This window comes from Balaenoptera musculus, chromosome 7 (genome assembly GCF_009873245.2).
Source record: "Balaenoptera musculus isolate JJ_BM4_2016_0621 chromosome 7, mBalMus1.pri.v3, whole genome shotgun sequence".
Taxonomy (NCBI): Eukaryota; Metazoa; Chordata; class Mammalia; order Artiodactyla; family Balaenopteridae; genus Balaenoptera; species Balaenoptera musculus.
This window is the reverse complement of record NC_045791.1, coordinates 75,503,933-75,518,593: the sequence shown is the minus strand read 5'-3', so window position 1 is coordinate 75,518,593 and position 14,661 is coordinate 75,503,933. Positions and strand designations below refer to the sequence as shown.

Below are 14,661 nucleotides of genomic sequence, written 5' to 3'. Positions count from 1 at the left end.
GTGAATCAGCTATACATATACATATATCCCCGTATCTCCTCCCTCTTGCGTCTCCCCTCCACCCACCCTATCCCACCCCTCTAGGTGGTCACAAAGCACCCAGCTGACCTCCCTGTGCTATGCGGCTGCTTCCCACTAGCTATCTGTTTTACATTTGGTAGTATGTATAAGTCCATGCCACTCTCTCACTTCGTCCCAGCTTACCCTTCCCGCTCCCTGTGTCCTTAAGTCCATTCTCTATGTCTGTGTCTTTATCCCTGTCCTGCCCCTAGGTTCTTCAGAACCTTTTTTTTTTTTTTTAGATTCCATATATATGTGTTAGCATATGGTATTTATTTTTCTTTTTCTGACTTACTTCACTCTGTATGACAGTCTCTGGGTCCATCCACCTTACTACAAATAACTCAATTTCTTTTCTTTTTATGGCTGAGTAATATTCCATTGTATATATGTACCACATCTTCTTTATCCGTTCATCTGTCGATGGACACTTAGGTTGCTTCCATGTCCTGGCTATTGTAAATAGAGCTGCAATGAACATTGTGGTACATGACTCTTTTTGAATTATGGTTTTCTCAGTGTATATGCCCAGTAGTGGGATTGCTGGGTCATATGGTAGTTCTATTTTTAGTTTTTTAAGGAACCTCCATACTCTTCTCCATAGTGGCTGTATCAATTCACATTCCCACCAACAGGAGCACTATCTTAAAAGGGGCTTTCTGCTAATTAACGTGGAAGATGCAGAGATAAGGAGACTAGCTTTTCAGGGAGCTTAGACCTAGTAGGAAGGAAACATGTGTACCAGTGACCACTTGATAAATCCCTGCGAAAAGGATTAAGCTCCATGGGAGCCCCGAAAAGGGTGTGTGGCTCTTCAGTTGAGGGATCACTGAAGGCTTTCAGGTCAGTTGAAATGAATCTCAAAAGATGGGCAGGCTGGGAAGAGGAGTGGTGGTGGCATGGGCATTCCAGGTATGAGAATGCCACAAGCAGAAACTCAGCCACGAGCAACTGAGTCGAGGGGGCGATTCCCACAGGCCAATCAAATATGACCTTGGTTTTTATATGTCGAAGAATGTAGAAAGACTCTCTCCCACCTACCCATAAATTCTAAGTCTCCAGCTCTGTTTCAAAGATGCTTGAAATTGTAAGCAAATATTGGACCAAGCAGAAGTTCAACTTGTCCTCATAACTTCCTGCAAAAATAACTTTTAAATTTAAATATCACTAAAGATATCATCAAACCTTGATAGAACTGCTTTTTAGTTTTGTTTTTGTTGCTTGTTTGTTTTTATAAGTAGTACTTATTCACTCTTGTGCAAAACTGAATTCATGGGGACAATTTTTTAAGGCAAAGCTTTCAGTGATTCACTTTTTATGTGGCACTTAAATGCCACAGATCATGAACTTGCTCCTGTCTCTCCTTCCTTTCATCATACTAACACCAGGACCTGTATGTTCTGTTTAAATAGTCTAATTGGCCCAGGAAAAAAATGAACCCTTGTTTTTATTTCCTTTGTTATTGTCCATTACAATTCCTGAACAACATTATAAGCTGAAATGATAACTTGGGGAGATGCTAACATAGAAATCTGGACTTCTGCAAAATAGTCTACATTTATTCATTCGTTATAAAGTTGTCCAGTCAGAATGGAATTAAACCAGGCCATTCCTCTCTGTAGTCAGGGCTTCCCTGAGTTCATTCTACACTTGCTGTAGAGATGGTGTGGTATTGTGGAAAGGGGGAAACTAGAGACAATTCATGACAAAACTCTGGGTTTCAATTTCTTTACTCATAAAATGGGGAAAATAATATCTTCTCTGCCCACCTGAAAGGATTGTCATAAGAAACAAATACGCTAATTCACATGGAAAATACTCAGTACACTGAAAGCATTGCACAAATCGAAGTTACTTTTCTTAGTTTAGTCCATGAGATCTTCGTTAGTGGGAAGCCAGGCTTTTTCTTGATTGTCTGTTGATGCCATAGCAAACCCCTCTCCCTTAAAAACACCCAAGTAGAGAGTCTTCTTTTTGTTTTCTTATGAAATGAGTAGAAGAAGGCAGGAAAGGGAGAAGGAAACATTTACTGAGCATCTGCTATGCTCCAGGGTCTGTGCAAAGAACTTTACATCCACCACCTCACTGGTATTATTAGAACCATCTGTGTTTTACAGAAGAGAAACAGGAGGCTCAGAAAGATAGGGTGACTACATCAGCGTCACATAGTTCGCAAGCAACAGGGCTGGGATGCAAACCCAGGGTCAATCTGACTCTAAAACCACAGATACTATTTCTCGCACACTCCACTGCTTCTCTGATAAATACATCACAGAGAAATGATGTGTCCAAATATTTTGTAGTATAAAGTTGTAGAGTCGGTTGAACGCATTTCTCCCCCATCTGTGGCCTGGCTGCTCTGCTTGTGCTGTCAATACAGTCCCTGGCTCGCTCTCCCTAGATATCCCACACTCACGTCTGCCTGCATTGAAAGATGAGCTTATGGGACTCCCCTGGTGGTCCAGTGGCTAAGACTCTGCACTCCAAATGCAGGGGGCCCAGGTTCAATCCCTGGTCAGGGAACTAGATCCCACATGCCACAACTAAGAGCCCACATGCCACAGCTAAAGATCCTGCATGCCACAACTAAGACCCGGTGCAGCCAAATAAATTAAAAAATTAAAATTAAAAAATAAAAAACAAACAAACAAAGGTTCTTAACTGCCTCTCAGGAAGGTACTAAGTTACTCAGTTAACAAACAGCACTTTTTGGATAAAAATTTCTGTAGGGAATAGGAGATGTAGGCCCTGTCCTCTTAGAGCTTCCAGGAGAGCATTTGAAGTTCTCTCTGGTCCTGTAATGACTTCACCAGGCAAATCCTTTCAGAAACCCATGCTACAGGGGAAATATCCTTTCCAAGCTCAGTAAATAGAGTTACTTCAGGAGCTACTGGAGACTGTGAGTGACTCACTTTCCCTATCAAACAGTTGTCCCTCTGTAAGTCTTCAGACCTCTTTCTCTTTCTGCCATGATTAGATGCTCCAAACCAAAAGGCATTCCACATCTCACACATGTTCTGAAAATAGCAGGACATATTTTAAATCAGAATGTCCTTTAGAAAACCAGGGACAGAGAGGTCTCAGACGTATTTCAAATTGGGTCTGGCTCTAAGGACCTCCCAAGAGATGGGAAGACGCTAACCTTCCAAAGTCTTACCTGGGCATCCAGAGACTGTCCTAAGATACTCAGCCTTTGAGAAACTGTCTCCACACTTACTGTTTTACCCCATTCATAAAGGTTGAGAAGCCTGCTGTCAGCCAAACATTACACCCTAGTGCGTTCAGACTTGCCCCATCCTATAATCGTTTGGGGAGAATTCACTCCAGGGTCATCCCCAGTCTCTACCCTGACATTCTCCTGCTTCCTATTCAAGAAGAATAATTCTACCCTGATCCCTCCTTCTCATCTTTGAATAGTTCTAGGCCTGGTTCCCTCACGTGATTCTCTACCTGGGTCACACACCTTGAACATTAGCCAGAAACCTCTTCTCTATTCTTGTGTCCCCTTTCCCTTGACTGTTTTGTCTGGAAGATATTCTTGATTCTGAGATATTTTCCTCCCACTTAACCCGCCCCACATTGCATTAAACGAGTGGAGGAACTGGAGGGAAATCCCATTTGCTGTGCTCCTTCCAGTGAAAGGCACCACGGAGGCTCTTCATACACACTGACTTCTTTAACCATCACAAAGGCCCTGATAGGAAATGTAAGAGAATTTTAAAACTTTGCCAAAGTCACCAGCTATGAGGTGGTATTGTCGGCTATTATTGTAGTGTCAACTGGGGAAAAAAACCCAACACAACATGAGAGCTGTGAGTTTCAGTTTTATTTGGGGACTTACTAAGGACTCTAGCCCAGGATACAGTCTCTCAAAGAGCTCTGAGGAACTGCTCCCAAGAGGTGAGGCGGGCAGGTCAGTATATATATGTGGTGGTTTTTTAAAAATATTTTATGTATTTATTTATTTATTTATTTAGGCTGTGCTGGGTCTTAGTTGCGTCACGTGGGATCTTTAGTTGTAGCATGCAGACGCTTAGCTGTGGCATGCAGACGCTTAGCTGCGGCATGCATGTGGGATCTAGTTCCCTGACCAGGGATCGAACCCAAGCCCCCTGCATTGGGAGCACAGAGTCTTACCCACTGGACCACCAGGGAAGTCCCTATATATGTAGTTTTGGAGAAGGGTCACGTGCAATCAGGCACACATTTGGTAGAAGGTTAGTCATGAGGAACAGGTATCTCAGTTAATGACGTTAGATCTTTTCTAAGTATGGGAAGATGTAAGAATCCAGGTTCATAAAAAAATTTCTCCTGAAATATTTCTAGCTATGTAAGGGCTTGTTTTCCCAGAGCACCGAGTGCCTCATCCTGATCTTCACCTGAATTCCTCTCACGGTGAATTGTAGGTCAGTGGCTGCAGTGGCTAATGACTTGATTCTTGTAGAACTGGATGGTCGGCAACATTCTTTGTTTTACAGTAGAGTTGAGACTTGAACCCAGGACCCATCTGGTTCCAAAGCCACTGCCCTTTCGTGTATCCTCCCAGCCTCCCAAACAAACCAGCCTGTTCTATACACCACTAGTCCTTTCCTGTGTCATAACTGATGTCTCCTGATGATTCAAGTTGTTCCCAAAAGTTAGAGTATATTTCATAACAAGTCTTTTCTTCTAATCAAAGACTGAGTTGAACTAAAATAAGATTAGACTAGAAGCAGTCCTTTAAAAATAAAGATAAAAAAGAAGCAGTCTCTCATTACCACTTTGTGGGAAGATTTGCGGTTTCTCAAAATTCAATAGTATCAGTAAGTTTGGGATTTTCAAATGGTGTGGGGTTAACCACTAGGGCCAGAGTTTCAATGTTGCATTTGTTTTCCAGAAAAGGAGTTCAGCATAAAATGCAGCTAATAGTGAGGTTTTGTTTGGGTTTTTTGCATAATAAAAGTCGTAACTGAGCAACATTAACTACAGACACTCCTCCCCATAAATCCATGGAGACTCTGTGAAAAGCATTTCAGAGAAATCCAAACCCCAAGTAGTCTTTGGCAAGGGGTAATTTGCCATGATGGTAGTTAAATAAGGAGAATATTGAGTAGCTGACTACAAAGAAGCATCTGAAAATGAAAATAGCTGTGGCTGAAGTCCCTCAATGGAAAGTGTATATAAAATTTCTCACACGTGGCAGCCCAAACTGGTCTCTTCTTTTTATGAGACAAATTTGACAATGCATACCAAGGAGCTTAAATCATACCCTTTTGGCCTAATAATCCCACTCCTGAGAATTTATCTCAAGGAAATAAGTCATAAAGAATAAGGAAGACTGTACATATTTCTATAGCAGCATTATTTATAATTAGCAGAAAACTGGAAACAGCCTGATTTTACAATAATAAAGGAAAGGCTTAGTACATTTTGGTATCTTAATTCTTTGGGATATCATGCAGCTATTAAGAATATCATCCTAGTGTACAAACAAGAAAAAGGATAAGCATAGAATACAGAATGCAAATACGCAGAAGTTATAGACATGCAGAAATACACATGTTGATAAAGAGTAGGAGGTGACACTCTGGTTTCTCTTCAAAACGCATAAATCTTTCGCCTTTTACTAAAGAGTAGGAGGTGACACAAAGAGATGAAACTAAGTATGTTAGTACAGTGAGATTACAAGTTTTAAACATTAAAATTTTCTTTTGTAACGACCATATTTAGTTTTTAGGGATTTTTTTTTCCCTGTTTTATCTGCTTCAACTTATATAGAATCATATTCATAATTATTGTTGGATCAGAAGATTATTCTACAAAGGACACATGGGGAACATTCTAGCCAAGTGTGAAATATAGAGAATTACTAATTTACAAATACTAATGCTATTGCTTTAATTTGCAGTGAAGGGAATTTGGCTACAAAGCAGGTTGTGTTCCTTCAGAGACCAGTTATGTGGAATTCAGCCGCTCAAACACCGGAAGTGAGTAAAAATGATGCTTTATGAACTAAATGTTACACTGAAGCATTTAATCCTTAAACTCTCTTTGTAATTCTAAATGGTGAACAGATGAGGAAGTGTGGAGTTGATAAGGAAACAGTCTTCTGAACCAACATATAACAAAGGAAATGTACCAGCAAACAGGCATGTGAGACAGTTCTGAAGGGGATCAGAATATTACTCCAAAATATGCCACATGGGCATAAGGATTACTATTTTGAGCTAAAAGCAATTAAAAAACAGCAGACACAGGAGGACCTCTCTACCCTCTCCCTTTCTGACAAAAGCAGAGCATAAATTTCCCTTTTAAAAGGTGACAGAAATTTCCATTTGTAAAGTTGCCTCCCTCTCCTGTACCAGAGATGACTCTTATCACTGGGAACAACACAGACTGTAGTCCCCACAAACAAACCTTACTAAAGCCTTCTTTTCCATTAGTTGTCTCGAATACTTACCTTCCCACAATCTACTGCCCCTAGAAGCCCAAACCCCTTTTCCTTTGTCTAGTCACTTCACCACAATTTATCACCCCTTGTAAAATGATATATAATCTCCCGGTCTAACTGCCTGTTTGGGTTTTCACTTCTCTGCAGCCCCCATGTGCATCCAAAATAAACCTTTTCTTCTATTAATCTTTTTTTAGTTTAATTTGCTGGTCTGAGAGACTGAACATAAGATGATAGAGGAAAAGTTTTTTCCTCTCCACAGTTATAAGCCTTATAAGTGAATGTGCGTGATATCTGTGTGATCTTGTCTATCTTGACTTCTGACAGCACTTTTGTATTGTCTCCTCAAGGTCATATTTTTTCAGCCCTTTGCTGAAGGGCTATGCTGAGCCTCAAGTCACCTTATCCTTAAGAGACCCCTACTAGATGCACACCTAGAATAGCATCATTGAATGAAGCAATCTGTGCATTAATTAACTAAAGCATAACCTTCAAAACAGGAAGTTTGCCAATAGACCAGAAAATTATTTGAAGTGATTCTTCTTCTGTATATCAAGAAAATATTGTCTTAGAAAACTTTAAAGTTTTCTAAACTAGCAAAGCTAGACTGACAGTGTATGTAATGCAGCCATGCTACGTTGTCTCACATTAATTTTGGAAAGACTCCAGCTGGCTCCATGGGTAAGCAGGTAGAGAGGTGGAAAGGTGGATAGGAAGATTCCTCCCATGGGAGGAGAGCAGAGTGATCAAGTACACAGATTTTAGAGAAAGACTGAATTAGAGCCCACAGGTGAGCAGGGCCTCCCAACCCCGGTGAGAGTGGCTCAAGTTCACGAGTTCATTAAGAAATATTCGGTTAAGAAGAAGCAAGGTGGATCTATGTAAAGAATGGCCAGAAAAGGTTTTCATTCTTCTTTCTCCTTCCCCAAAGCAACTTCTCACCATGCTACAGCCTTTTCTTTTGTTTTTCTTTTTCTTTCTTCTTTTTTTTTTTTTTAAACATTCTGCAAACAGCCATCATTTCTGAGAAAGATCAACAGAATTCACAGCCTCATGGAATTTTGACTAACTGAGGGCCCTGGAATTGGTGTTTGTGAAGATATAAGACCCAAATTCAGCTGCTTCATGGTCTCCTTTCTTAGGGTTAGATATTAGTTCTCTGATTCCCTGAAAATATTTGAGCTCTTTTTGTTTAACTTTAAATACCATTCAGTAGTCTAGTGGTAGCTTTTCTTTGGGTAATCTTTATATTTACATCCATTGTAATATAAAATTTCTGGCTCATTTATATAATAGTAAGGAAGTACGTAAATGGTCAGTTTTCATCAATGAGAAGCCCAGGAATAATATATTTTATAGCTTAGAATTCTACTTCTAAACGGATTTACTATTTTTAGTTCCTTTGATAAATCTTTAATTTTCCTAGCAGGAAATCTCAGGATATTGAGATTATTTCAGGGCAGAACATGTAGGTGGTTCAGTCTGGAGCTGAAGTATGTAATAGCTATAATAGAAAACCAATTTGTAAATTCTTTTAGTTTTCTCTAGTGGAAATAATTTGTTATTTTATCTCGAGAAGGTAGTAGACTATCAGTATTGCCATAGAGTTAATTTAGCTATCTCATATATATTTTGTAAAAGTTATACATTTATAACATGCCTTGAAAAAACATTTTATTTTTTTTAAAAAAACAACCTACAGTTGTAGGTCTGTAATGGCACTATTCTTTGCTTGTACCTTGAAATCAGTTGTTGTTTGGGAGGTGCTGATGAGGGGATTGCTTCGTTTATAAAGGTTTTCAAAGAATTATTTCAAAGGTGTTTAGTTCTTTTTTTTTTTTAAATAAATTTATTTATTTTATTTTTGGTTGCGTTGGGTCTTTGCTGTGCTCCGGCTTTTCTCTGGTTGTGGCGAGCGAGGGCTACTCTTTGTTGCGGTGTGCGGGCTTCTCCTTGCGGTGGCTTCTCTTGCTGCGGAGCACAGGCTCTAGGCGCGCGGGTTTCAGTAGTTGTGGCTCATGGGCTCTTGAGCGCAGGCTCAGTAATTGTGGCGCACAGGCTTAGTTGCTCCGCGGAATGTGGGATCTTCCTGGACCAGGGATAGATCCCGTGTGCCCTGCATTGGCAGGCAGATTCCTAACCACTGTGCCACCAGGGAAGCCCAAAGGTGTTTAGTTCTAAAAACCAGTTGGTGGAAATTTGAGACATTACAAACATTGCCCTAGGATTGTTAATGAGTTTTCAATAAAATGATAAATTTCATGGGCTGGTAGAAACTGATCTAGGGTTTAACCCTTGAAAAAAAAAGTTCTCTCTTTTACTGAGATTAATGTCAAGATATATAAGACTTTTTGTATTCAGTGTTGCACTCAACATAGAACAGTACTTTTATGTTAAGCAAAGCCATTTCATGCCTCTGTATAGGGGAGGGAATTGAGAATCACATGATGAAGAAAGCATATTGTTGGAATTTTTTCTCTGAAGTTATAAAGACCTTTACGTTTGGAATTTGTTTATATTCCACAGATATGTTTTTACACAATATTCTAGATAGCTTGAGAATTTTTTTAAATACGGAAAATATCAATTCAAAATATTTATACTCCCAATTACTGCCTCAATTTTCTTTAAGCTATTGAAAGATAGTTTGTTTTAGGAAAATTAGAAAAATTTTAGAAAAAAATTAATAAGAGAAAATCTTCTGAACTAGAGCTAAGCAAAGAGTTCTTAGGCATGACACCAAAAGCATAATTCATTTTAAAAAATTGATAAATTAGACCTTATCAAAATTTAAAACTTTTGCTCTGTGAATAACACTAAGAAAATAATAGAAAAGCCACAGACTGGGAGAAAAAAAAAAGCTTTGCAAATCACGTATATGACAAAGGACTTGTATCCAGAAGGTATCAAGAACTCTCAAAACTTAAAAAGTAAGAAATAAACAACGCAGGTAAAAAATAGTTAAAAGTCTTGGACATCTAACCAATGAGGATATGTAGATGAGAAATAAGCACATAAAAAGACATTTAAATCATTAGTCATTAAGGGAAATGCAAATGAAAACCGTGATGAGACACTACCATACATCTACTAGAATGACTAAGATTAAAAAATATTGACAATACTAAGAACTAGCAAGAATGAGGAGCAATCAGAACTATCAAACGCTGCTGGTGGGAATGCAAAATGGTACACCCACTCTGGAAAACAGTTTGGCAGCTTCTTATGGGGTTAAACATACACTTACATATGACCTAGCAATCCCACTCTTGGGCTTTTACCCTAGAGAAATAAAAACGTTTGTTCACACAAAAAGCTACACATAAATGTTTATATGCTCTATTCATAATCTCCAAACACTGGAAAAAATCCAAATGTCTTCAGCAGGTGTATGGATAAACGGCTGTGGTACTTCCATACAATGAATACTACTCAGAAATAAAAACAAATGCACTCTTGATATGCACAATGGTGTGGATTAATCTCAAAAAGCATGCTGATTAAAAGAAGCCAGTCTCAGGGAGTTCCCTGGTGGTCCAGTGGTTAGGTCTTGGCACTTTCACTGCCGGGGCCTGGGCTCAATCCCTGGTCGGGGAGCTAAAATCCTGCAAGCTGCACGGCACAGCCAAAAAAAAAACAAAAGCCAGTCTCAAAAGGTTATAGACTGTACTATTCTATTTTTTTTTTAATTTTTAAAATTTATTTATTTATTTTTGGCTGTGTTGGGTCTTTGTTGCTGCATGCGGGCTTTCTCTAGTTGCGGCGAGCAGGGGCTACTCTTCATTGTGGTGCTTGGGCTTCTCATTGCGGTGGTTTCTCTTGTTGCAGAGCACAGGCTCTAGGAGCTTGGGCTTCAGTAGTTGGAGCACGCGGGTTCAGTAGTTGCAGCACTTGGGCCCTAGAGCGCACGGACTTCAGTAGTTGCGGTGTGTGGGCTCAGTAGTTGTGGCTCGCGGGCTCTAGAGAGCAGGCTCAGTAGTTGTGGCACATGGGCTTAGTTGCTCCAAGGCATGTGGGATCTTCCCAAACCAGCGATCTAATCCATGTCCCCTGCATTGGCAGGCAGACTCTCAACCACTGCACCACTAGGGAAGTCCCTGTGCTATTCTATTTATATGACATCCTCAAAAAGACAGAACTGTACTGTGGATAACAGCTCATGGGTTGCCGGGCATTTGGGGTTTGGGGAAGGGTGTGATAAAGGAATAGCACGGGGGGTTTTGAGGGGGATAATAGAACTGTTCTGTGTCCTGACTGTGATTTGTACACAAATTTATACACATGTATTAAAATTCATAGAACTTTACACTTTTACATATTTAAATTTAAAAGATTGTATGCTTTATAATTTTAATTTTTTTAATTTAAAAATAAAATAAAATTAAAATGTTATGAAAGATTGTAGGCTTTATAAATCACATAGGCTATATTTTTTATACCTTTGTCCTTCAGTAAAAACTCTCCTTGGATAATGGAATTTTTATGAGGTATAATGAGATTGTTAACCTCCCTTTCCTCTACATGAGGCTCTGTAGTATAAATAAAGCAAGGTGGGCTTCCCTGGTGGCGCAGTGGTTGAGAATCTGCCTGCCAATGCAGGGGACACGGGTTCAAACCCTGGTCTGGGAAGATCCCACATGCCACGGAGCAACTGGGCCCGTGAGCCACAATTGCTGAGCCTGCGCGTCTGGAGCCTGTGCTCCGCAACAAGAGAGGCCGCGATGGTGAGAGGCCCGCGCACCGCGATGAAGAGTGGTCCCCACTTGCCGCAACTGGAGAAAGCCCTCGCACAGAAACGAAGACTCAACACAGTCATAAATAAATAAATAAATAAAAGAACGTGAATTTCTAAAAAAAAAAAAAAAAAGAAAGGCTGGAACACTAAAAAAAATAAAAAAAATAAAAAATAAAGCAAGGTGCTTTTTTTTTTTTAATTTATTTATTTATTTATTTATTTATTTATTTATGGCTGTGTTGGGTCTTCGTTTCTGCGCGAGGGCTTCCTCTAGTTGCGGCAAGCGGGGGCCACTCTTCATCGCGGTGCGCGGGCCTCTCATCGCGGCCTCTCTTGTTGCGGAGCACAGGCTCCAGACGCGCAGGCTCAGTAGTTGTGGCTCACGGGCCTAGTTACTCCGCGGCATGTGGGATCCTCCCAGACCAGGGCTCGAACCTGTGTCCCCTGCATTGGCAGGCAGATTCTCAACCACTGCGCCACCAGGGAAGCCCGCAAGGTTCTATTTATCTTGCTCTTCCTTTTATCTATTTAAATTTTTTTTTCTTTATTTTGTGGGGAGGGCTCTAGATAGACTCAAGGAAGTGAAAGCTATGCTAAGCAGGGTAAGAGACTCTGACCAGGATTTTACCTCCATCTATTAAATGTTCTCAATTTTTCTTCCAAGATCTTCTTTCTTAACTTTTCTGTTTCTTTGAAGACTCAAATAAAAAACTAATCGGATTTTTCTATTACCTAAAAATCTTTATTTCAGTTAAATTCTTCAGCCCATTTCCCTTTGATAATTATTTATAAGAAACAACAGGTCATTTAAAAGTATTTCGTTTCCACTGACTCAGACAGAGTAGGGTTTCCATCCAGTGGTGTTCTTAGGGGTAGACAACAAACCATGAAAGGGATTCCAGGGGATAGGTGTGTGTGTGTGTACAAACAGCTTCTGCCAGGCTCTCCAAGCCTCTGTGTCCTCATCTGTAAAATGGACAGTGTTAGTACCTACCACAGGGTTGGGAGGAGGATTCAGTTAGAAAACATGTAGGGGGCTGGGCACAGCACCTGGTCACATGGAATGTTGCTTTTGTTTTCATAGGAATGTTTTTCTTTCAACACTAGATGATTAAACACTAACTCTATGGAGAAACTGAAGAAAAAATCCAGAAACTCCTAATGACCCTCCATTTTCTCCAGCTAAAAATTACCTTCAGCTAATATGTAGGAATGTAGTGCATTGATGCTTTTTGACGTTCAAAAAAACCCACATGAACATATATATATATATATATATGTTCATATTTATATATATATATATATATATATAAAGCAAATATGGCAAAATATTAACAAGTGTTGAACTAGGTAGTAGGTTCATTGTAGTATCCTTTAAACTTTCTGTATATTTGAAATTTTTCATAATTGGAAAGTTGGGAAAAATTAAGCTAAAAAGCATTAGTTGCCAACAATTTTTTTCTGTCAGTTATTAAGTGGTAACTAATTAGTTACTAAGATGCTATGCCAAAAAGACCGATATAGAATGATTTAAATACAACAGAAGGGTCTCTCTCATAATTATCTAAAGATGGGCAGGCAATCCAGGGTGGGCAAAGCTCTGCCTCATGGCTGGTCAGCTCTGCCACCCTCAACATTTGGCTTCTGCCTCTGGACCCAGGACTGCTTCTTCACTCATTGCTGTGTCCAGCCAGCAGGAAGTAGGAAATTCCAGGCATGCTTCTAAGGCACTTACCCCCAAGTCACAGACATATTTCTTCTCACATCCCATTGGCCTGAAATTTATGTCACCACAAGCATCTGCAAGGGAAGCTGGGAAATGTAATTGGGGCAACCATGTGCTGGTACCATAGTGAAATACTACATGCCCAGCTAAAAATTGCAAGGCATTGGTGGTGAGGTGGGTGCAGAGTTCTGTTATTAAAAGAAAGATAGAGAGAATAGACCCTGGGAGACAAGAGTTAAATTTAAATGGTTCCAATTTACATTTGTTTTTCTTCTTTAGAGAAGTTTTGCATTCAAATTATTTTCTTGTCTTTAAAATGTATCTCAAAAGGAATGATTTACCAAGAGGTAAAGACTTCCTTGGCACATCTATTGAATCATTTCTCTAATACAAACCAAGAAGTGAAGGAGCTGCAGTCACAGAAATGTTCTGAATTAGATCTTTTGAAGGTAACTATAAATAAAATCACATGGGGACTTCCCTGGTGGCACAGTGGTTAAGAGGCCGCCTGCCAATGCAGGGGACATGGGTTCGAGCCCTGGTCCAGGAAGATCCCACATGCCGCAGAGCAACTAAGCCCGTGCGCCACAACTGCTGAGCCTGTGCTCTAGAGCCCGCGAGCGACAACTACTGAGCCCATGTGCCACAGCTACTGAAGCTTGTGTGCCTAGAACCCGTGCTCCGAAACAGGAGAAGTCACTGCAGTGAGGGGCCCGCTCACCGCAACAAAGAGTAGCCCCCGCTAAACGCAGCTAGAGAAGGCCTGTGTGCAGCAACAAAGACCCAACACAGCCAAATATAAATAAATTCATAAATTAAAATAATAATAATAAAAAAATAAAATCACATGAATACTAAGAAATATTTAACATATACATTAACTTCTTTACTTACTGCATGGTAAGATAATTATTTAATCAAACTTTGTTCTTACTTTTCCAGTCATTTGAAGTTAATTTGAAATTATTGGAAAGTCACAGGGTCATATTTCATTCACTAGCTGTTAGTATCCTCAATTGAAGTCCATGTGAAATCTAATTTGGTGCCAGTGTAAATAGAAGATGTCAGGTACCTCAAAGAGCATCATGTATAAATAAAAATGAAAGCATTTTGGGCTTCCCTGGTGGCACAGTGGTTAGGAACCTGCCTGCTAACGCAGGGGACACGGGTTTGAGCCCTGGTCCGGGAGGATCCCACGTGCCGCGGAGCAACTAAGCCCATGGGCCACAACTACTGAAGCCCGCACTCTTAGAGCCTGTGCTCCGCAGCAAGGGAGGCCACCGCAATGAGAAGCCCTTGCATGGCAACCAAGAGTAGCCCCCGCTCGCCGCAACTGGAGAGAGCCCGCGCGCAACAATGAAGACCCAATGCAGCCAAAAATAAAAATAAATAAAATAAATAAATTTATAAAAAAAAAAAAAAAAAAAAAAAAATGAAAGCATTTTGCTTTTATCATTAATGAAGTCCTTCATCTAGGGAATGCTTTTCACTAAAAGCAAATAGGCTTCTTACTGGTGTGGGCAGAAGGGAAGAGGGATCACCGCAGCCATAGGGCAGTGTTCAGGCTGGAGAGCAGCTCTCTTCTGGGCCACCCACGCTTGTTTCCATATGACTTATTGGTGTCCCTTGGGGTGTAAGGGACAGAAACCCTGCTCAGATTAGCCTATGTCCATAAGGGAATTTATTGGCTTCTGGGTGGGAAGGATTCTG

General features: G+C 40.2%; 1 protein-coding gene and 1 non-coding gene across 2 annotated transcripts in view; both read left to right on the top strand.

Moving 5' to 3' along the window:
- The window catches only part of RFTN2 (raftlin family member 2), a 66,250-nt gene that overhangs the window by 46,065 nt on the left and 5,524 nt on the right, over positions 1–14,661 (top strand). The window contains exon 8 of the mRNA XM_036856933.1: positions 5,948–6,026. Coding sequence (XP_036712828.1) covers positions 5,948–6,026 — 79 coding nt within the window. The remainder of the gene's footprint in view (positions 1–5,947; positions 6,027–14,661) is intronic.
- TRNAW-CCA lies at positions 2,510–2,583 on the top strand. The gene has a single exon. It is a non-coding gene; the product is annotated as a tRNA-Trp (tRNA).